A 24193-nucleotide genomic window follows, 5' to 3' on the forward strand; every position below is an offset into this window, starting at 1 on the left:
GTTTTCCAAAATAAATCAACTCAAGTCATGGAAAAAAGGTTCAACATGGCACTGCCATATTTATTATTGTAGTCACAAAGTGCATTATTTTTTTTTAACATGCCTCAAAACAGCAGCTTGGAATTTGAGCATGAGGAGGTTGAGGTGGGCAGGGTTGGGGGGGGGGGGGTTCTTGGGGTAGGGGGTGGTGGGGGTGTATATTGTAGCGTCCTGGAAGAGTTAGTGCTGCAAGGGATTCTGGGTATTTGTTCTGTTGTGTTTATGTTGTATTACGGTGCGGATGTTCTCCCGAAATGTGTTTGTCATTCTTGTTTGATGTGGGTTCACAGTGTGGCACATATTTGTAACAGTGTTGAAGTTGTTTATACGGCCACCCTCAGTGTGACCTGTATGGCTGTTGACCAAGTATGCATGGCATTCACTGTGTGTGTGAAAAGCCGTAGATATTATGTGATTGGGCCGGCACGCAAAGGCAGTGCTTTTAAGGTTTATTGGCGCTCTGTACTTCTCCCTAAGTCAGAAAAAGTCATACATTTTACTTTTTGAAACTGATACTGATAATTTCCGATATTAAATTTTAAAGCATATATCAGCCGATAATATCGGCAGTCCGATATTAATGGACATCCCTAATAAAAACTTTAAAAAGGCTGTATTAAGGGCAGGGGCGCCGAAAAGGAGGGGGTAAAGGAGACGGATTCTAGGGGCCCATGATGGAGGGGGGCCCAGAGAGGCCCCTAATGATGATGAAATTATAATACAGAAAAAATAATGACACTGTGTTGGGGGCCCTGTAAAGATTCTTTTCATGGGGCCCATGATTAAGGGCATGCATTTAAAAAAATTAATACAATTAAATTAAATTTAAAAATCCATCCCATCCATTTTCTACCGCTTGTCCCTTTTTGGGGTCGCGGGGGGTGCTGGAGCCTAAAAAATAAAAAAAATTAAACTTTACGAATGTCATTTATATAGAGCTCTTTAAACAACCTCCTTATGTAGAGGTTGTTAATATAATGTGAAAGCCTGGGCTGGTAAATGATTGCCGGCCACCCTCGCACCTTCTTGCGGGGATTCACTGGGACTGGGAGGTTCCCTGGGTGGGTCTCTCATGTTTAATGCTGCAATCCTGCTCTTTATATATTTGCTGCCTAATCTTCCTCCTGCACAGGACTGGAGGGGGTGTGTGCGCGAATAGAAGGAGTGGAGCTGTCAAAGTTGTGGACATGCATTTAGGGCTGGTCCTGCACCGGACCGAACATGTGACACAGCACCTGGCAGGAGTGGGCGTGCACGGCCGGGGTGGGAAAACTACACTTCCGTGACATGGGAAACTTCCACATGGACCCTACATGGATGTGTTGTTAAATGCAGCAACAGCAGCTAAAGTTCGCATAAGTAAAGACTATTTAAAATATTTTTTGGGGGAAGTAAAGTAGGGGGCGATGGAGCCCGTAAGTGGCAAAGTGGGCACGCCGTCCTCCGCGTCTGCGTCCGCCGCCGCCGCCGGCGTGAGTGCGAAGGCGCCCAAACATCTGTGGAGGCAGCAGCAGCAGCAGCAGCAGAACCAGGCTGCTCTCTCCCCGCTGCACCACACGCTCCTAGTGCGCAGGAACCAGCAGCGAGTGAGACAGCGAGGCTTCTCCGACACCGAGCGGTACCTCAGCCCCCTCAACATGGACAGGACTTACGCCGTGGACACGGGACACCGACCCGGGCTGAAGAAATCGCGCATGTCGTGGCCGTCGTCGTTTCAAGGTCTTCGACGGTAAGGAGCTGCTTGGCGGTGCATGCGTGGATAGAGGATGGTGTCGGAAGGGGGGGCGAAGTGGTCCAATCATGGGCGTTGGAAGTGGTTTGGGTTCGGGTTTCTTGCAGAACTTTGGACGGGTTCGGTGTAGTGTAGTGTTTAGTTTTTTTTGTACTTTTGCCCTAAATGGCTGAAAATGCATGCATTGTTTAGCTTTTTTTTTTTGTACTATTGCCTTAAATGGCTGAACATGCATGCATTTTTTTTTAGTACTTTTGCCTTAAATGGCTGAAAATGCATGCATTGTTTTGCTTTTTTTTTAGTACTTTTGCCTTAAATGGCTGAAAATGCATGCATTGGTTTGCATTTTTTGTACTATTGCCTTAAATGGCTGAACATGCATGCATTTTTTTTAGTACTTTTGCCTTAAATGGCTGAAAATGCATGCATTGTTTTGCTTTTTTTTAGTACTTTTGCCTTAAATGGCTGAAAATGCATGCATTGGTTTGCATGTTTTGTACTATTGCTTTAAATGGCTGAAAATGCATGCATTGGTTTGCTTTTTTTAGTACTTTTGCCTTAAATGGCTGAAAATGCATGCACTGTTGTGCATTTTTTTTAGTTATTTTGCCTCAAATGGCTGAAAATGCATGCATTTGTTTGCATTTTTGTACTATTGCCTTAAATGGCTGAAAATGCATGCATTGTTTAGCATTTTTTTAGTACTTTTGCCTTAAATGGCTGAAAATGCATGCATTGGTTTACATGTTTTGTACTATTGCTTTAAATGGCTGAAAATGCATGCATTGTTTTGCTTTTATTTTTAAAGTACTTTTGCCTTAAATGGCTGAAAATGCATGCATTTTTTTTAGTACTTTTGCCTTAAATGGCTGAAAATGCATGCATTGGTTTGCATGTTTTTGTACTATTGCTTTAAATGGCTGAAAATGCATGCATTGGTTTGCTTTTTTTTAGTACTTTTGCCTTAAATGGCTGAAAATGCATGCACTGTTGTGCATTTGTTTTAGTTATTTTGCCTCAAATGGCTGAAAATGCATGCATTATTTAGCTTTTTTTTTAGTACTTTTGCCTTAAATGGTTGAAAATGCTTGCATTGGTTTGCATGTTTTTGTAATATTGCTTTAAATGGCTGAAAATGCATACCTTGAAGTGAATTATATTTATATAGCACTTTTCTCTAGTGACTCAAAGCGCTTTACATAGTGAAACCCAATATCTAAGTTACATTTAAACCAGTGTGGGTGGCACTGGGAGCAGGTGGGTAAAGTGTCTTGCCCAAGGACACAACGGCAGTGACTAGGATGGCGGAAGCGGGGATCGAACCTGCAACCCTCAAGTTGCTGGCACGGCCGCACTACCAACCGAGCTATATAGCTCGGTTTTGATTGTTTAGCTTTTGCCTTAAATGACTAAAAATGCATGCATTGTTTAGCTTTTTTTTTTTTTTAGTACTTTTGACTTAAATGGCTGAACATACATGCAATGTTTTGTATTTTTGTAGTACTTTTGTCTTCAATGGCTGAAAATATATGCATTTTTTTAAAGTACTTTTGCCTTAAATGGCTGGAAATGCATGCATTGTTTAGCATTTTTTTAGTCCTTTTGCCTCAAATGGCTGAAAATGCATGCATTGTTTTTCTTTTTTTAGTACTTTTGCCTAAATGGCTGAAAATGCATGCATTGTTTTGCATTTTTTTTAGTACTTTTGCCCTAAATGGCTGGAATAAGCAGTAGAAAATGGATGGATGGATGGGCTGGAAATGCATGCATTGTTTAGCATTTTTTTTTAGTACTTTTGCCTTAAATGGCTGAAAATGCATGCATTGGTTTTCTTTTTTTTTTAAAGTACTTTTGCCTTAAATGGCTGAAAATGCATGGGGATAAGTTGATTGGCAACACTAAATTGGCCCTAGTGTGTGAATGTGAGTGTGTATGTTGTCTGTCTATCTGTGTTGGCCCTGCGATGAGGTGGCGACTTGTCCAGGGTGTACCCTGGGCGATAGGACAAGCGGTAGAAAATGGATGGATGGATGCATGCATTGTTTTGCATTTTTTTTGTAGTACTTTTGTCTTAAATGGCTGAAAATGCATGCATTGTTTTGCATTTTGCTCGGCATCAACATTGATCTAAAATAAGTGACAATGCAATTGAGTCCAAATATGAATATATTAATGACACATTAGTTTATTTCAAAGGGGACAATGCAGTTTCATAAAAACACATGACTACACATGGTTAAAAAAAAGCCAGAATGAGCCAGAAGGCTAGTTTTGATCTGTAGTCCCCTGGCCATGATGTAAAAAAAAAAAAAAAAAAAAAAAAGGCAGTAAAATTACAATTTCAAAGAAAAAGAAAAAAAGCACACACTACATCCATCTATCCATCTACTTTCTACCGCTTGTCCCTTTTGGGGTCGCGGGGGGGTGCTGGAGCCTATCTCAGCTGCATTCTGGCGGAAGGCAGGAAACACCCTGGACAAGTCGCCACCTCATCGCAGGGCCAACACAGATAGACAACATTCACACTCACATATACGATATGATCAAAAATAAAATACGACATCACACCATCACATGACACATGAATAACACATGCATTCAACATATTGTGTGGCAGTGTGATGTGCACAAACACCTATTTATCACATGCACAAACACACCCCTTCCTTCACTCCTACAGTCAAAGTGATGACAGTGATGTTTGCAGCGACATTTAATGAAGCACTTCCGCTACAAAAAAAAAGGGCAAGTGTGTGTGTGTGCGTGCTGGAACTGCTCTAATTACTCACATGTTCTGGGAAAGAGAGAGGGGAAAATAAGAGCATGAAATCTGAGAAGGTCGCCTCCTCGCTATGGTCTGAAGTGACTGTTAGGGATGCAGGTTTGATGTCAAACCACTTGATGTGATGTCCACCCACACTTTCCAGGTTTTCTCTTTCTTTCAGTCAAATGTTCTTGGATTAAAAAAAAGGCAGTTGGTTGATTTTTGATTTCTGGCTGACAAGAATGGTGCTTGTCTATAGTGGCAGAGCAGCTAAAGTACATGGCGTCTGTAGACTGTAGGGAGAGGGAGGAAGGCAGGCAAGATCAAAACACAGATGGATGTGACACAGCCAAAAATGAGTAAAAAAAAACAAACGAAAAACAACAAACAGGCTTTGGTTTGACAAATCCGGACAAAGAAATGCTCCTGCACTTGGAAGAAGCCATCAATAAAAAAGAAAAGACCACGGTTACTGTGAATTGGCTTGAGGAGGTTAATAGCCTGTGTGATACCCGGGGCCAATTATATTTTACACCAACGACTAATTACGTTAGCGATACATAGGACTGCGAACAACAAGAAACTAAATCTAATTTACAGCGACTGATTTGTGTGTGTGTGTGTCCGTTTATAGCTTAGTGATTTTACCAAAAAAACAGTGACGTGCAGTCACTAGAGGCAGGTGAGGCGGGGCCTCACCTGCCATCATGGAAAGAAAAAAAATGTAAAAATAATTTTTTTTTATTAAATTGTTATATGTATCCAGTGATTATACTATAACGTTATTTTCCATTTAACTTCACCCGTTTTAGATTATTTTTATTTAAAATCGCTGAATTTTCACATTTGCCGTTCAAATACTGAGAAGAGACGGTGCGGTGATCAGCAGCCAGTTGAGGCACGTCACTCAGTTGTGCTTCACCATGGATTGCGGACTCGGCTAACTGCTGGCCTGCTGTGCAGTGAGACCGTATTGCTATATGAATTATATTATACATTTCCATAGTTTAGTTAGCTGAGGTATATAATGTACAGTGTATTTTGTCAACAACTGTATGTGTGTAACGTATTTCTTGTGCTGAGCGATCATAAAACGGCTGCAAAAGACGCACTGGCTGAGGCTCGCCTCCTGCCCCCCCGCCGTAGAATGCACGGCAACCCCTGACGGGAGTGTTATATCAACTAAAGCCCACACTTAAACTTTCCACGTGCAAGATTGAATCTATTTAAAGAAGTTATTTAATAAGAAGCCAAAAAGTGCAAAAAAATAATGTTCGTGTTGGAGGGGTTGTGAATGACTGCAGGGCCACAACATTAGGTACACCTGCAGACTGCAGGTGTACCTAATTCACAACTCCTCCAACACGAACATTATTGTTTTTGCACTTTTTGGCTTCTTATTAAATAACTTTTGTAACCTATTTTTATGGGTTTTCCTCTTTGTGATGTTAAGTTCCTGTTATGCGCTGTTATACAGTATATGACTTGAGCTCTTATTTTAAAGGCGCTAAGAGCGGAAGTGATGACACATTGGAGTTGAGCGGAAGTTTTTGAAAGAAGGTAAATAAAGTGGTCCTCGTGTAAACTGGAGCCTCCGCGTTTGTTATTTTGTAGTTTCATACAGTATAGGCGACATTTATAAACCCTCGGTTACACTTTTTTAAATAGATTCAATCATGCACGTGGAAAGTTTAAGTGAGGGCTTTAGTTGATATAACACTCTCGTCAGGGGGTGCATTAATCCAGCACAACAGCGGCTCGTGGACTTATTTTATAAGTAAAGGTAAGACCATAATAACGTTTTTTTTTATTAAATGTGCTTTTTAGTGTGCTACAGTTTGTATGTGTAAAGTTAAAGTTAAGTTAAAGTACCAATGATTGTCACACACACACTAGGTGTAATGAAATTTGTCCTCTGCATTTGACCCATCCCCTTGATCACCCCCTGGGAGGTGAGGGGAGCAGTGGGCAGCAGCGGCGCCGCGCCCGGGAATCATTTTTGGTGATTTAATAACCCCCAATTCCAACCCTTGATGCTGAGTGCCAAACAGGGAAGAATGCTGGTATGAGCTTTTAAACATAACCCGTTAACTGCTGCCAATCAAATGGTGAATAAGATACTCTTTAGGGTTCATATGTTTGTAAATCTGACTGTGATGAAGTCAGTGCCTCACCAGTCATGAACCTCACCGCACGTCACTGCAAAAAACAAAACGCCAGATAATATGTCTTACCTTTTACACACACACCATAATAATACTCGTATGTTGAAGCACACTACAATCCATCAAGTGGTGCGGCTCCATAGCTCACCAAAGTCGTACTAAAACATTTTGATGGATTTTTGAGCGCCGTGCGTAATGTTCTATATATTCAATGGAACATATACCATTTTGGTGTTGTTTACTTGAGTCATATTGCAGTCTACGTGTATCTTTTATGTGTGACTGCCATCATATTGCAGTCCACACGTATCTCTAATGTGTGACTGCCATCTACTGGTAACACTTATAATTTCACCATGTGCCACATAAAGTAGCTTCGAGGTCGGTAAGCACAACCAAATTTATTCCGTACATTAGGCGCACCGGGTTATATGGGGCACTGTCCAGATTTGAGAAAATGAAATGATTTTAAGTGCGCCTTATAGTCCGAAGAATACATTACATTATAATCAAACCACATTCAAACAGGTTGCAGGTTACTAAAGCTACTACTTTGGCTGCTGACACATACTGTAACAATGCTAGTTGTGTTTTTTTCTCTATCGACTCTTATTAATCTCCCTGATAATTTCCCGTTCATAGCTGATTACTCTCCACTGTAACGCACACTTCTGATTAAGTGTATTAAAACCTTATTCTGTTGTTTTACTGCTTTACACTCTAGCTTACTAGTTAACGTGGCTCCCAGTAAACAGTGAAACGACGCATCGACCGAGAAAATTGCAGTTGACTAATTTTCCTGGTCAATTACGTCAACTAAGTCGACTAATCGCGCATTGGTTAGCACTAATGCTATCGTTAGCTTACCTTGTTGTCATTGCCTTGGCTGTAAATGCTGCAGTTGTATACTCCACACTCTTCGCTTTGCTGCCCTCAAACGTTTCTTGGATAAAAGAAACATACACATGCTACCGTATTTCCTTGAATTAGCGCCGGGGTGGTAATTAATTTAAAACCTCTTCTCACTCCGGCGCTTACCAAAGACATGCGGTAAATGTAAGCATGCGCTAATTATTTTAAAACCTCTTCTCACTCCGGCACTTACCACAGGCATGCGGTAAATTTAGGCATGCACTTATAAATTTGAGTGTGATGTAAGGATACCATCATGAAAAGCACATTTAATTAAAAAAAAACGTTATTATGGTCTTACCTTTACTTATAAATGAAGTCAATGCGCCGCTCATTCTGACCAAAAGCATCGATAACTTGTTTATAGAACTCTTCCTTATCTTTCTTCAGTTTTAAAAGTCTCTCTGTCTCGATGGAGATCTTCTTTTAATTATTACCTCCTGCTTCGATTGAAAGTCCAGTTTAGAAAACTGTTTTATTTTAGATATGTTTTCCTCCATGTTAAAAGTCCAGGCGAGAAAAATAAACGATCGCTGCTAACTGTTGCTGATTGTTGTCACTTCTTCTGCAGCCGAGTAGTCGCAAAAATGCTCCCTGGGATCACTAGCGCCCTCTACCACCATGAGGCGGGAGTCATTTAATGACTCATATTTGACACACGCAGCTACCGGTATTTTAATAAAACATAGCTGCTTACTGTTCTTTTTAGCATATTCAATAACTTGGACCTTAAATCCTACTGAATAGCTCTTTATCTTCTTCCTTTTATGCAATTTTAAATTATTGAAATTAGCCTCCTCCATTTTGGAAAATGATGCCCTGAAAGGTGAAGTGTCACTCGTGACGTGACGAGTTTGACCCGGCGGTAAAACGAGGCATATGCTAATTATTCTGCGAAACGAGTTTGACCCGGCGGTAAAACGAAGCATGCGCTAATTATTTTGCTAAACAAGTTTGACCCGGCAGTAATTCTAATTCTAAGCATGCGCTAATTATTTTGCGAAACGAATTTGACACGGCGGTAATATATACCCGGCGGCAATTCAAGGAAATACGGTATTAGGGATGTCCCGATCCGATATTTGGATCGGATCGGCTGCCGATATTTGCCAAAAATTGCGTATCGGCAAGGCATGGGAAAATGCCGATCCAGATCCAGTTTAAAAAAAAACTCTGGTCCGTGTTTTCCAGCGCACGGATTTAAATAATACATTCCACTTTTCTGCTGCTCCGTAATTTCCGTTCCGCATTTTCCAGCACACCTTCAACACATCCACAATTCTCACGCAGTTGCTTTTAGCTGCTGGCATTACACGACAGGCTCTCCTCACTCTTTCCTGTGTCTCCCTCTCACAGACAGCAAGTGCACCTTCTTACACACGTCACATACTGTCACGACACACGTTGTCACGTCATACGTCACATACGTATACGTCCTCCCCGAGCAGAGAGGTAGCAGCATGGCTAACGTTAGCTGTGATGCTAGCGCAGCCGTGCGAGCAACTAAGGTGCTCGCCTGTGCAATTGCGCACTGTTTAAGCGTCCTCTGCGCATAGCAAATCTATGCCACGCACAAAATCAAATAAAAAAATAAGCGCATAACAATTTTCGACACACGGACACGACAGAGACAACAGTTTTCGTCATCATTGTTCAAATATTGTGACGTCTGTCGAGACGCTTATCTCCATTCGGTGCCACACGCCCACACCATCAAAATGCAGAGGCAAAAATTTCCACATCAACACCGTATGAAAAAATTAGTGATTTTTTTAGGTGTGATTTCCTTCTCTGCATGAAAGTTTAAAAGTAGCATATATTAATGCAGTATGAAGAAGAATGTTTTAATGTAGACATGCATGCCTTGAAAGAACATTTTGAAAATCAAGACTACATTTCCTGCAAATGGGTGCATTTCTACCCTATATTTTAACTTTAGATTTATTCTCATATCAAACTCTTTTGGCTGTCTTTTTGACACTTACATCAGGCGCCCCCCTCCACACCCTGGATTATAAATAATGTAAATAATTCAATGTGATTATCTTGTGTGATGACTGTATTATGATGATAGTATATATCTGATAGTATATATCTGTATCATGAATCAATTTAAGTGGACCCCGACTTAAACAAGTTGATAAACTTATTCGGGTGTTACCATTTAGTGGTCAATTGTATGGAATATGTACTTCACTGTGCAACCTACTAATACAAGTCTCAATCAATCAATCAAAACACATAGAATCATCATGCTGCTGTGATTATATGCATCAAGTGTTCATTCAAGGCTAAGGCAAAATATCGAGATATATATTGTGTATCGCAATATGGCCTTAAAATATCTCAATATTAAAAAAAGGCCATATCGCCCAGTCCTAGTTCAATGATGCCATTTTTGTTTGTCATGTATAATTTTGTCTATTTTGTGTTTATCCTTGAATAAACAGGTCAGTTTCTTGTTCCCAACCATTGTGTATTATTCAAACTCCCCTAATTCAGCTGGCTAGTTGTTATCAAGAGTACTAAAACCCTTTTCAACATGATTCTGACAACTAAGTAGGCTAAATAACTTTAAACTTTAATACATGCTCGGATAGGCCAGTATCGGTATCGGTCAGTATCGGTATCGGATCGGAAATGCAAAAACAATATCGATATCGGATCGGAAGTGCAAAAACCTGGATCGGGACATCCCTATACGGTATGTTTCTTTTGTACCGTTCGTAGAAAAAAACATTAGATCGGATACAGTACTGTTTGGAACAGTGTTTTGGTTAGAAAGGACGCTGATAACTGCATTAGCAAAGCAAATAGTGAGACATCAGAGCAGAACAGTGTCGCAGTAAACAAAAGACAGCAATGGAGGACAGCCAGACTTCTTGGCATGTGGTTGTTGATGACTGGAAGAGGTCAAAAGGAGTGTTTTGTCTTCTGGGGAGGGGGTGATAAGTGTCTGTCCACCAATCAGCTGAGTGCTGTATGTCTTACTCTGTCTTTTAGGTTTCATCCCCAATTTAGTAGGTTATAGAGAATTGTTCAGAACAGAGTGCTATTACTTACTAGAATTGTGGTTTTCACAAGCTGCAAGCCTTCAGTATAAGGTGTTTTCTCCTTGTGCTCTCATTAGTGGCTTTCAGTTTTCCAGTGATTGGGTTTGAAGGCCACCCTTTGTTCTTGGCAAAATGCAGTAAAAGACTGCAAAGGAAGATGCAGAATACGATGCTTTGAATCGGGGCCGCATATAGAAAACGTAAGGATTTCTTTAATGATGGCCGCTGGAAGTGTTTTTGGTTCGTATTTTTTGCATAACGTTGGACAGGATTGAGCCAATATTGCAGCTTTTACATTACAGCATAAATGCGTGCATTGTTATTGCTCCAGAGCTGTGTTCAATAACACAACGATGAAGGGTCAACACTATGGGTCATTTTGAAGGTTTTTTTTTAATCTAGGTGACCTTTATACTAGAAAAAAAATGTGTCTCAAGGTCCAGGCGCAACTACCTGATAAATGTAATTAGTAGGGCTGTCTTCAATAGTCGAATCCGAGATTTTGTTCATAGTCAATGATCAGACGTCTATGGACAAAATCTATGGTCTGGTTATTTATTTTCAAAAGCACAGCTAACGGGGATCCTCACACATACAGATCTCATTTACAACTTTTTTCACTTCAAAAGAATGCTGAAACACTCAGATACACAAATAAAAAGGGATTGGATGTTTTAGTGATGGCTCTTGGCTTTGGCGGAGCACCGAGAGGACGATCAAACTTGACTACCTAGACTCAGGTGTGTCAAACTCATTTTGTCTCAAGGGCAGCATTAAGGAATTGTGTACAGCAATTGTACATGTACATAAATAATTCACATTTAAACACTTTCTTGTGGTCTAGTTCAGTGTTTTTCAACCTTTTTTGAGCCAAGGCACATTTTTGCATAGAAAAAAATCCGGAGGCACACCACCAGCAGAAATCATTAAAAAACGAGTTGACAGTAAAGAGTCGTTGTCGCAATTGTCGGATATGACTTTAAAGCATAACCAACCATGCATCACTATAGCTCTTGTCTCAAAGTAGGTGTACTGTCACAACCTGTCACATCACGCCATGACTTATTTGGAGTTTTTTTTGCTGTTTTCCTGTGTGTAGTGTTTTAGTTCTTGTCTTGCACTCTTATTTTGGTGGGTTTTTCTCTTTTTTTGGTATTTTCCTGTAGCAGTTTCATGTCTTCCTTTTGAGCGATATTTCCCGCATCTACTTTATTTTAGCAATCAAGAATATTTCAGTTGTTTTTATCCTTCTTTGTGGGGACATTGTTGATTGTCATGTCATGTTCGGATGTACATTGTGGACGCCGTCTTTGCTCCACAGTAAGTCTTTGCTGTCGTCCAGCATTCTGTTTTTGTTAACTTTGTAGCCAGTTCAGTTGTAGTTTTGTTCTGCGTAGCCTTCCCTAAACTTCAATGCCTTTTCTTAGGGGCACTCACATTTTGTTTATTTTTGGTTTAAGCATTAGATACCTTTTCACCTCCACGCTGCCATTTACAACTTGTTTCACTTCAAAAGAATGCTGAAACACTCAGATACACAAATAAAAAATAAAAAGGGATTGGATGTTTTAGTGATGGCTCTCGGCTTTGGCGGAGCACCGAGAGGACGATCAAACTTGACTATCTAGACTTAGGTGTGTCAAACTCATTTTGGCTCAAGGGCCGCATGAAGGAAAATCTATTCCCATGTGGGCCGGACTGGTAAAATCATGGCATAATAACTTAAAAATAAAGACAACTTCAGATTATTTTCTTTGTCTCACTTTGGCCAAAAATAAAACAAGGAGATTCTGAAAATAAACATACTACAAATAATCCTCTTGGCAAAACACTTGACGTAAATTGAAAACGCTGAGGAAAAAATTTATGCAGTTTCAAAAACACCATGAAGAACATAAAGAAGTTATACTTTGTCTGTGTTTTTACAAAGCCGTTAAACTCTAAGCTCCTCCTGTTTAGCATTCTAACATTGGCAGTTTATTAAAATGTTTGGAAAAGCACCGATTGTTTCCATAAACCGCCGTATTGGTGAAATCCGCATACTGCCACAACACATTCATTTATCATCATTCAAATATTACAATTCTAATTACACATGGTGTCAGTTATCAAAACGACACCATAGCTTTGTGATGTGGCTTTTGTGAACAGAGCCTGCCGGGATTTAAAAGACCTCGTTTTAATTCTTCCGCCTTCTGTAGCCTTTGTTCCGTGTCCATATTCTTGTCTTTGTCTTTGTGTTTCTTTGACGTTTCATAGTGCCTTCTTAGATGATATCCTGTCATTACAGCCGCACTCTCTCCACACAGAAGACACACAGGTTTGCCTTTTACGTCCGTGAACATGCACTCTTGACTCCCACCTGGCTTGAAACCCCCTGTCCTCACCGTCCACCTTCCGTTTAGCCATTATTGGGGACAGGGGTTGCTGAAAGTTGACATCTGCCCTGAATGCTGCAGATGAGTTCGCGGGCTATCGTTGCATTGCGGGCAATTGTGTACAGCAATTGTATATGTAGATAAATAATTCACATTTAAACACTTTCTTGTGGTCTAGTTCAGTGTTTTTCAACCTTTTTTGAGCCAAGGCACATTTTTTGCGTAGAAAAAAATCCGGAGGCACACCACCAGCAGAAATCATTAAAAAACGAGTTGACAGTAAAGAGTCTTTGTCGCAATTGTTGGATATGACTTTAAAGCATAACCAACCATGCATCAATATAGCTCTTGTCTCAAAGTAGGTGTACTGTCACGACCTGTCACATCACGCCGTGACTTATTTGGAGTTTTTTGCTGTTTTCCTGTGTGTAGTGTTTTAGTTCTTGTCTTGCGCTCCTATTTTGGTGGGTTTTTCTCTTTTTTTGGTATTTTCCTGGAGCAGTTTCATGTCTTCCTTTGAGCGATATTTCCCGCATCTACTTTGTTTTAGCAATCAATAATATTTTAGTTGTTTTTATCCTTCTTTGTGGGGACATTGTTGATTGTCATGTCATGTTCGGATGTACATTGTGGACGCCGTCTTTGCTCCACAGTAAGTCTTTGCTGTCGTCCAGCATTCTGTTTTTGTTTACTTTGTAGCCAGTTCAGTTTTAGTTTTGTTCTGCATAGCCTTCCCTAAACTTCAATGCCTTTTCTTAGGGGCACTCACCTTTTGTTTATTTTTGGTTTAAGCATTAGATACCTTTTTACCTGCACGCTGCCTCCCGCTGTTCCCGACATCTACAAAGCAATTAGCTACCGGCTGCCACCTGCTGATATGGAAGAGTATTACACAGTTACTCTGCCGAGCTCTAGACAACACCGACATTCAACAACAACACATCATTTGCAGACTATAATTACTGGTTTCCAAAAAATATTTTTAACCCAAATAGGTGAAATTATATAATCTCCCACGGCACACCAGACTGTATCTCACGGCACACAAATATTAGGTACTGATCGATTCAAACTCTGCAATGAAAACTGCTGCTTTTTAACAGTATTTATGTCACTGCATTCAAAACGTTGTGAAAAGAGGCTCAAGCTCATGCCTAAATGCATGAACTGTCATGACCTGCATGCACAGGTCGGACTTTGTGTGTTGTTTTCCTGTGCCTTTCAGTTTAGTTTGTTTATTTCTCCTTGTTTTTTTCCCACTTTCCTCCGCCTTGTCAGTCAGTGTGGAGCACTGATTGTGTACACCTGCCTTTGATTAGTGATCAGGACACTCACTTGCCGCTCACACGCCAGCCTCGCTTCCCAGTCGGCGCAGGATCATTGCAAACTGTTTATGGTGCATGTTCGTCTGTCATGATTGTTCATGCTTTACTTAGCTTTAGGGCTATTTTGATAGTCGACAAGTCATCAACTGTCTTAACGATTAGTCGACTCGTCGGATTATAAAACATACACATATCCATGGTTCTATTTTAGCCATCAATCTTCATTTTCAGCTTGAGATATTTTTAGGCATTTGCTTACTAACAACAAGGATGACTAATTCGTTCATAAATATGTATTTATACCGTAACCGTGCTGTTCATTAGGCTGTTGCAAACATTTTGAATAATATTAAACTGGTGTCCATTTAAAAGTAAGGACAGGAGAAGTGCAAAATAATATAAGCATAATTTTGATGTACAAAAAGGACAGTTAAATGATAAATGATAAATGGGTTGTACTTGTATAGCGCTTTTCTACCTTCAAGGTACTCAAAGCGCTTTGACACTACTTCCACATTTACCCATTCACACACACATTCACACACTGATGGAGGGAGCTGCCATGCAAGGCGCTAACCAGCACCCATCAGGAGCAAGGGTGAAGTGTCTTGCTCAGGACACAACGGACATGACGAGGTTGGTACTAGGTTGGGATTGAACCAGGGACCCTCGGGTCGCGCACGGCCATTCTTCCACTGCGCCACGCCGTCCCAGTTATAATAGCAATTACAACAAAACGATAAAACAACTCCAAAAAGAAACATGCATTTTGTGATGATGTGTTTAAACAGCTGCACACTGATATATTATTGATTATTGATCAACTCCTGGCATTTTGAGCATTCTAATAGACTCAATGCATATACCGTATTTTCCGGACTATAAGGCGCACTTAAAATCTTTTTCCCCCCCTCAAAACTCGACAGCGCGCCTTACAACCCAGGACGCTTAATGTATGGAATAATTCTGGTTTTGGTTACCGACGACCTCAGAGCAATTTTATTTGGTACATGGTGTAATGATAAGTGTGACCAGTAGATGGCAGTCAAGCATAAGCGATTATGTTTGACTGTGCTTCTAATATACGGAATAATTCTGGTTTTGGTTACCGAAGACCTCGAAGCAATTTTATTTGGTACATGGTGTAATGATAAGTGTGACCAGTAGATGGCAGTCAAGCATAAGAGATTATGTTTGACTGTGCTTCTAATATACGGAATAATTCTGGTTTTGGTTACGGACGACCTCGGAGCAATTTTATTTGGTACATGGTGTAATGATAAGTGTGACCAGTAGATGGCAGTCAAACATAAGAGATTATGTTTGACTGTGCTCCTAATGTACGGAATAATTCTGGTTTTGGTTACCGAAGACCTCGAAGCAATTTTATTTGGTACATGGTGTAATGATAAGTGTGACCAGTAGATGGCAGTCAAGCATAAGAGATTATGTTTGACTGTGCTTATAATATACGGAATAATTCTTGTTTTGGTTACGGACGACCTCGGAGCAATTTTATTTGGTACATGGTGTAATGATAAGTGTGACCAGTAGATGGCAGTCAAACATAAGAGATTATGTTTGACTGTGCTCCTAATGTACGGAATAATTCTGGTTTTGGTTACCGAAGACCTCGAAGCAATTTTATTTGGTACATGGTGTAATGATAAGTGTGACCAGTAGATGGCAGACAAGCATAAGAGATTATGTTTGACTGTGCTTATAATATACGGAATAATTCTGGTTTTGGTTACCGACGACCTCGGAGCAATTTTATTTGGTACATGGTGTAATGATAAGTGTGACCAGTAGAAGGCAGTCAAACATACGAGATTATAGATTTAAACTTAGACTTAGACTTCCTTTTTATTGTCATTCAAACTTGAACTTTACAGTACAGATAAAAACAAAATTTCGTTGCATTAGCTCATGATAGTGCAGGATAAAAAAGCAATAAGGTGCAGATATAAATAAATAGATTACTGTGCAGATAAATATATTGCACTTTTGCATATGTATCCACGTTTATGGATGTATGTTATATTGTCTTTATATTCTAGCGAGTTAATCCATTTTTGGGGGGAATTGAGGGGATAATTATGATGCGTTCAAGAGTCTTACGGCCTGAGGGAAGAAGCTGTTACAGAACCTGGAGGTTCTGCTACAGAGGCTGCGGAAACTCTTTCTAGAGTCCAGCAATAAAAACAGTCCTTGGTGGGGGTGGGAGGAGTCTCTGCAGATTTTCTGAGCCCTGGTCAGGCAGCGGCTTTTTGCGATCTCCTGGATAGGAGGAAGAGGAGTCCTGATGATCTATGTTTGACTGTGCTCCTAATGTACGGAATAATTCTGGTTTTGGTTACCAACGACCTCAGAGCAATTTTATTTGGTACATGGTGTAATGATAAGTGTGACCAGTAGATGGCAGTCAAACATAAGAGATTAGACTGCACTATGATGGCAATATGACTCAAGTAAACAACACCAAAATTGTATATGTTCCATTGAAAATATAGAACATTACACACGGGGCTCAAAAATCTATCAAAATGTTTTAGTACGACTTTGGTAAGCTATGAAGCCGCACTGCTTGGTGGATTGTCGGCGCATTAAACATACAAGTATTATTGTTGATTGAGGATCCCCATTAGCCGACACTCAAACGCCAGGCTAGTCTTCCCGGGGTCCTTTTCAAAAGTTCAAAGTAAAATAATAATACACAGATCCAGTTACAAAACATACACAAATCCCATTACAAATAAAAGAAAGGAAAAAGGAAAAGAAAAAGAAAATTCTCAAAATAATAAAATAAAGTAACAATACACAGATCCAGTTACAGAACATATGCAGATCCAGTTACAATAAAAAAAAGGGAAAAGAAAAAGAAAATTCTCAAAATCATAAAAAAAACTAACAGTACACAGATCCAGTTACAGAACATACGCAAATCCAGTTACAATAAAATAAAGGAAAACGGGAAGGAGAGAAAAAGAAAAAGAGAAAAAAAAAGGTTCTCAAACTGATAACATGAAAGATTAAGTCTAAAAAGTGACTTTACATGTTTCTTAAATGCTTTTTTACTGGGAATAGTCCTAATATTTAAATGAAGAGTACTCCAGAATGAAATGCCTCTGTATACAACAGTGCTTTTCATTGAATTAGTTCTTGGTCATGGTAATGCAAGTAGACCTTGAGTTGAAGCTCTGGTTCTGTAGTGGTGAACATCAGCATTATAGCCAATCTGCTTAAAAAGAGCTGTAGGGTACTTGTTATGAATAATGTTTTGAATAAATAACAATAAACTGCTTGATAATCTATTAATTAACCTTCAGCCATCCAAGACAAGAGTGCATGCGGTCCACACTTGATCTATAAGAACAATCAAGAGTAAGTCTTGCTGCCCTATTTTGAGCAGTTTGTAATTTTGTAAGCTCAACCTTGGGTACAGAAGCCCAAATAACTGAACAATAATCCAGATGACACAACACCAATGTTTGTACTACCTGTCTTTGAATCGCAAGTGTTAAATACGTAGCACATTTCCTAACATCAGCGATACTTCTACCCATCTTAGCGACAATTTGATTGATATATTCGGACCACGAAAGTGTATTACTAAGTGTAACGCCCAAAAGTCTTACTTTATCCTCTTGTTTGATTGATTGTCCTGAAATCTGTAAATTAAGTATAGGAATTTTTTTGCCAGACTATGTCGTGAACCAAAGACAATACTTTTTGTTTTTAAAATGTTTAAAGCCAGTCTATTACTTATAACCCACTCAGTAACAGCATCTAAGTCCTTTGAGAGGACAGACAGAAGTTCTCCTACTGAAGATGCAGAATGATATAATGTGGTGTCATCAGCATACGGTACCAAACTGGATTTTTGAGTCACAAGATGAAGATCATTTATAAAAATTGAAAATAGAAGTGGTCCCAAACCACAGCTTAAACCATAGCTCTTAATATTATGGTGTGTGTGTATAAGGTAAGACTGGCGTTTTTCTTAGCAATATTATGCAAAAGCAACTTTTCTTACCTTTTGGTCCCTGCTGTATTTGGGATCTGCATAAATCCTGAAAAATTGCGCGCGTCCGCATTTGTAGTCTGTGGCGTCAACGTAGTCGATAAGCTTCTTCTTTTTCTCTATCTTCTTGTTATGGGACATTCATCCTCCACTGTTGCCATTTGTAATATAAAGTAGTGTAAAGTTCTCACTTTTATATATGTCAGGAAACTTGCCATGAACGCGCTAAAACATACCGGTGTAGTGAGTTTTAATTATTCACCCAAGGAACTTTAGTTGTTGTTTCCGGATGAGGAGATGCTGCTCCGTTATTGATTGAAGTAAAGTGTGAATGTCATTAAAACAGTTAGCTCCATCTTTTGACACTTCTTCCACTCCCGTCCTTGCACGCTACACCACTACAACAACGATAACGGGGAGAAGACGCTGCTGAAGGTGAGCCACGTAAATAAGGTCGCCCCCAAAACGGCGCATCGTGAAGCGACTGTCAGAAAGCGGCTTGAAGATGATTTTTAAAACATAATCTATGTAACATTTTGACCAAAGAACCACCATTACATGTTATGTAGACCAGTGGTCCCCAACCTGTTTGTAGCTGCGGACCGGTCAACGCTTGAAAATTTGTCCCACGGACCGGGGGACAAATCATAAAGATATACAATCATGTGTGTTTACGGACTGTATCCCTGCAGACTGTATTGATCTACATTGATATATAATGTATATATTGTGTTTTTTATGTTGATTTATTTAAAAAAAAAAAATATATATACAATATATACATATATACACAAAAGTGGGGACCACTGATGTAGACCACAAGGAAATGTTTTCAACTTACAAAAAAAATATATATATAACTAGAGATGTCCGATAATGGCTTTCTTGCCGATATCCGATATTCCAATATTGTCCAACTCTTAATTACCGATTCCGATATCAACCGATACCAATATATACAGTCGTGGAATTAACTCATTATTATGCCTAATTTTGTTGTGATGCCCCGCTGGATGCATTAAACAATGTAACAAGGTTTTCCAAAATAAATCAACTCAAGTTATGGAAAAAAATGCCAACATGGCACTGCCATATTTATTATTGAAGTCACAAAGTGCATTATTTTTTTTAACATGCCTCAAAACAGCAGCTTGTAATTTGGGACATGCTCTCCCTGAGAGAGCATGAGGAGATTGAGGTGGGCTGGTTTGGGGGGGGGAGGGGGGTAGCGAGGGGTGTATATTGTAGCGTCCCGGATGAGTAAGTGCTGCAAGGGGTTCTGGGTATTTGTTCTGTTGTGTTTATGTTGTGTTACGGTGCGGATGTTCTCCCGAAATGTGTTTGTCATTCTTGTTTGGTGTGGGTTCACAGTCTGGCGCATATTTGTAACAGTGTTAAAGTTGTCTATACGGCCGCCCTCAGAGTGACCTGTATGGCTGTTGACCAAGTATGCTTGGCATTCACTTGTGTGTGTGTTAAAATCCGTAGATATTACGTGATTGGGCCGGCACGCAAAGGCAGTGCCTTTAAGGTTTATTGGCGCTCTGTACTTCTCCCTACATCCGTGTACATAGCGGCGTTTTAAAAAGTCATACATTTAACTTTTTGAAACAGATACCGATAATTTCCGATATTACATTTTAAAGCATTTATCGGCCGATATTATCGCACTGCCGATATTATCGGACATCTCTATATATGACTCCTTTAATGCGCCCTATAATCCGGTGCGCCTAATATATGAAAAAAGATCAAAAATAGACCATTCATTGGCAGTGCGCCTTATAATCCGGTGCGCCCTATGGTCCGAAAAATACGGTATCCAAAATTGTAACAGCAATAATAAGTCAGAAAAGACGCAATTCCTCATAGGTCTCCTTTAAATATGCTAAAACCAATCCCATGTTAGTCAAGATACTGTATATGGCCCTGGGGGGCCACATTAGGGACACCCCTGCCTTAAATGCAGTGGTTTGGTTTGTGCCTATGTAGTTTATGTGCGCCATACTTTCCCTCAACCTCATTGACCCTGGCAGTGGCACGCCTCATTTCGTGGCATGAAAACCTCAGCAGTAGACTTGCTTCAAGTCAGATGCAGCTGACACATGTCCTGATTGCAGCAGACAGATATAAACAACTACCAGGGCTCTGTCCCCTTAGAAGAGGGATAAAGAAAAAGTCCCCCCTGCCCTCTTTTGCCTTTGACTTCATAATAATCTTGCTTATATGTGGAGCGACAGCAGACACGCCCCCTCCCCCCCCTTCCTCCAGAGATGTTACAGTGCGTCCCTGAGTGGCTGGTGTGGTGCAAAGTCCAGCAGCCCCCCTCCAGGTATTACACATCACCCAAATGTGTCACAATCTAGGCTGGGCTCGGATGCCGCTTGAGGCTTCTGTGAGACCTTCGCGCAAATCTGGAGCATCTCTCTGATGACGAGATGGCATTTCTGCAGCTTCTCCCGCGCTGCTCGGCCCCGTTCGTGCTACAGGGTTCTGTATCTCTGTCAGAAGGGAGGGTCCGGATTTCTCTGCTCTGTCCGTTCAATTTGTAAATGAGATTAGTGAGCGGAAAAAGGAAATACCGGAATGAAAGCATCAGATTGGAAGTCTTACCCCCGCCCGCCTTCCAAATCCACATTGTATTGAACAGTTGATTCATGCCTCGTTCTGCTTTGGCTGCTAGGTTTGTATGCGGTTTGAGCATGTGATTACCGTATCTTTCGGACTATAAGTCGCAGTTTTTTCCATAGTTTGGCCGGGGGTGCGACTTATACTCAGGAGCGACTTATGTGTGAAATTATTAACACATTACCGTAAAATATCAAATAATATTATTTAGCTCATTCACGTAAGAGACTAGACGTGCAAGATTTCATGGGATTTAGCGATTAGGAGTGACAGATTGTTTGGTAAATGTATAGCATGTTCTATATGTTATAGTTATTTGAATGACTCTTGCCATAATATGTTACGTTAACATACCAGGCACGTTCCCAGTTGGTTATTTATGCCTCATATAACGTACACTTATTCAGCCTGTTGTTCACTATTCTTTATTTATTTTAAATTGCCTTTCAAATGTCTATTCTTGGTGTTGGGTTTTATCAAATAATTTCTCCCAAAAATGTGACTTATACTCCAGTGCGACTTATATATGTTTTTTCCCTTCTTTATTATGCATTTTCGGCCGGTTCGACTTATACTCCGAAAAATACGGTACTGTACCTGCTCCGATTGATGCCTCTATTCCATTTACTGCCACGTTTCCTACTGTGTGGTATGCAAAACTACACACAACGAATTAACAGCTGCATTTGAAGTATCACAAGGAGTTAACGTCCCGATACCAATAATTTGTATACCGGAATGTATTTCAATACTTTTCGGTACTTTTCCGATACTTTTTTTTTTTTATAAATAAAGGGGACCACAAAAAATTGCTTTATCGGCTTTATTTTAACAATAAATCTTAGGGTACATTAAATATGTTTCTTATTGCAAGTTTGTCCTTAAATAAAATAGTGAACATACAAGACAACTTGTCTTTTATTAGTAAGTAAACAAACAAAGGCTCCTAATTTAGTCTGCTGACGTATGCAGTAACATATTGTGTCATTTTCCATTCTATTATTTTGTCAAAATGTGGTAGAAAATCAATTATTAATCTACTTGTTCATTTACTGTTATTAACTGCTTACTTTCTGTCAGGTTCAAACACTGATGACATCTATTAATCAGACAAGAAGCAAGAAATCATGCAGAGACAGAGTTCAATTTAGCTCATGCGGAGAACGCATGGAGCTGCACACTTAGTCACAGTCTCGCCCTACGCTCCATGGTACAGCTCCCGCGTCCCTCTATTTATTCAGGTGTTCCACAGTCAACATCACTGAAGCCGCCTCTAAAAGGAGTGGTCACATATATCATGCAAAGCAGGTCCAGTACGCACAATACGGGACAGAATGTGCTGGGGCCTTGTGATTGTCTTGTTTCTGCTTCGTCTGCGGGCTGTCATTTTATCTTCGTTGAGGTCCTTGAAGTCCTTGGCTGTTAGCGGACTAAAACAAAGATACCCCTCAGACAAGAAGTTTTGTTCTTACACAGATAGAAAAATGCAGCTTGAGCACAATAGCTAATAACTATAGGACTTTAAGCATACTAAAGTTGTGTGATAATATATATACATGATTATTCTAACAATTAATCTAATCTAATAAACAAAAAAATCTAATTTTAACATGTTCTATCTACACTTCTGTTAAAATGTAATAATCACTTATTCTTCTGTTGTTTGGATACTTTACATTAGTTTTGGATGATCATACATTGGTCATATTCAAAGTTCTCATGTGTCCAAGGACATATTTCCTGTATAAACATAATATAAACTTGAAAAAACGAAAAAAGATTTTGTGATGCTAAAAAATATCGATGTAATCATAGTAGTATCGACTAGATGTGCTCCTGTACTTGGTATCATTACAGTGGATGTTAGGTGTAGATCCACCAATGGCGTTTGTTTACATTTTGACGCCGGTGAGCTACGGTGTGTAGTGAAGCATGTTTAGCTATTCCTCGTCCTGCAGGGATGATACTTGTAAGAAACTTTATTTGTCGCCATGGAGGCGAGGATTAGTGATTTAGAAGTAGCTAAAACACTGTGGCAGGACGTTAGCTGCCAGCTAGCTAGCCATGTCTTAAAGACCTACTGAAATGCGATTTTCTTATTTAAACGGGGATAGCAGGTCCATTCTATGTGTCATACTTGATCATTTCGCGATATTACCATATTTTTGCTGAAAGGATTTAGTAGAGAACATCAACGATAAAGTTCGCAACTTTTGGTCGCTGATAAAAAAAGCCTTGCCTGTACCGGAAGTAGCAGACGAGTAGCGTGACGTCACAGGTTGTGGAGCTCCTCACATCTGCACATTGTTTACAATCATGGCCACCAGCAGCGAGAGCGATTCGGACCGAGAAAGCGATGATTTCCCCATTAATTTGAGCGAGGATGAAAGATTTGTGAATGAGGAAAGTGAGAGTGAAGGACTAGAGGGCAGTGGGAGCGATTCAGATAGGGAAGATGCTGTGAGAGGCGGGTGGGACCTGATATTCAGCTGGGAATGACTAAAACAGTAAATAAACACAAGACATATATATACTCTATTAGCCACAACACAACCAGGCTTATATTTAATATGCCACAAATTAATCCCGCATAACAAACACCTCCCCCCTCCCGTCCATATAACCCGCCAATACAACTCAAACACCTGCACAACACACTCAATCCCACAGCCCAAAGTGCAGTTCACCTCCCCAAAGTTAATAAAGCACATATATTTCCCCAAAGTCCCCAAAGTTACGTACGTGACATGCACATAGCGGCACGCATGTACGGGCAAGCGATCAAATGTTTGGAAGCCGCAGCTGCATGCGTACTCACGGTATCGCGTCTGCGCATCCAACTCAAAGTCCTCCTGGTAAGAGTCTCTGTTGTCCCAGTTCTCCACAGGCCAATGGTAAAGCTTGACTGTCATCTTTCGGGAATGTAAACAATGAAACACCGGCTGTGTTATCCGGCACAACATTTAGGGGGTGCATTCTACAGTGGGGGTGCGTTATCCAGCACAACACCTGCCGCAATACACCGCTTCCCACCTACAGATTTCTTCTTTGCTGTCTCCATTGTTCATTGAACAAATTGCAAAAGATTCACCAACACAGATGTCCAGAAGACTGTGGAATTTTGCGATGAACACAGACTACTTAATAGCTGGCCACCATGCTGTCCCAAAATG

At 40.2% G+C, this 24193-nt stretch overlaps 1 protein-coding gene across 1 annotated transcript in view; it reads left to right on the plus strand.

Annotated features, from left to right (window-relative positions):
* Positions 1-428: 428 nt before the first annotated feature.
* Positions 429-24193, plus strand: part of pde4d (phosphodiesterase 4D, cAMP-specific) — a 475712-nt gene continuing 451947 nt past the window's right edge. Inside the window, exon 1 of the mRNA XM_061928988.2 lies at positions 429-1768. Within this exon, the coding sequence (XP_061784972.1) occupies positions 1446-1768 (323 nt within the window). The 5' untranslated portion in view covers positions 429-1445. The remainder of the gene's footprint in view (positions 1769-24193) is intronic.

The sequence above is a fragment of the Nerophis lumbriciformis genome, linkage group LG33, assembly GCF_033978685.3.
Source record: "Nerophis lumbriciformis linkage group LG33, RoL_Nlum_v2.1, whole genome shotgun sequence".
Lineage (NCBI taxonomy): Eukaryota > Metazoa > Chordata > Actinopteri > Syngnathiformes > Syngnathidae > Nerophis > Nerophis lumbriciformis.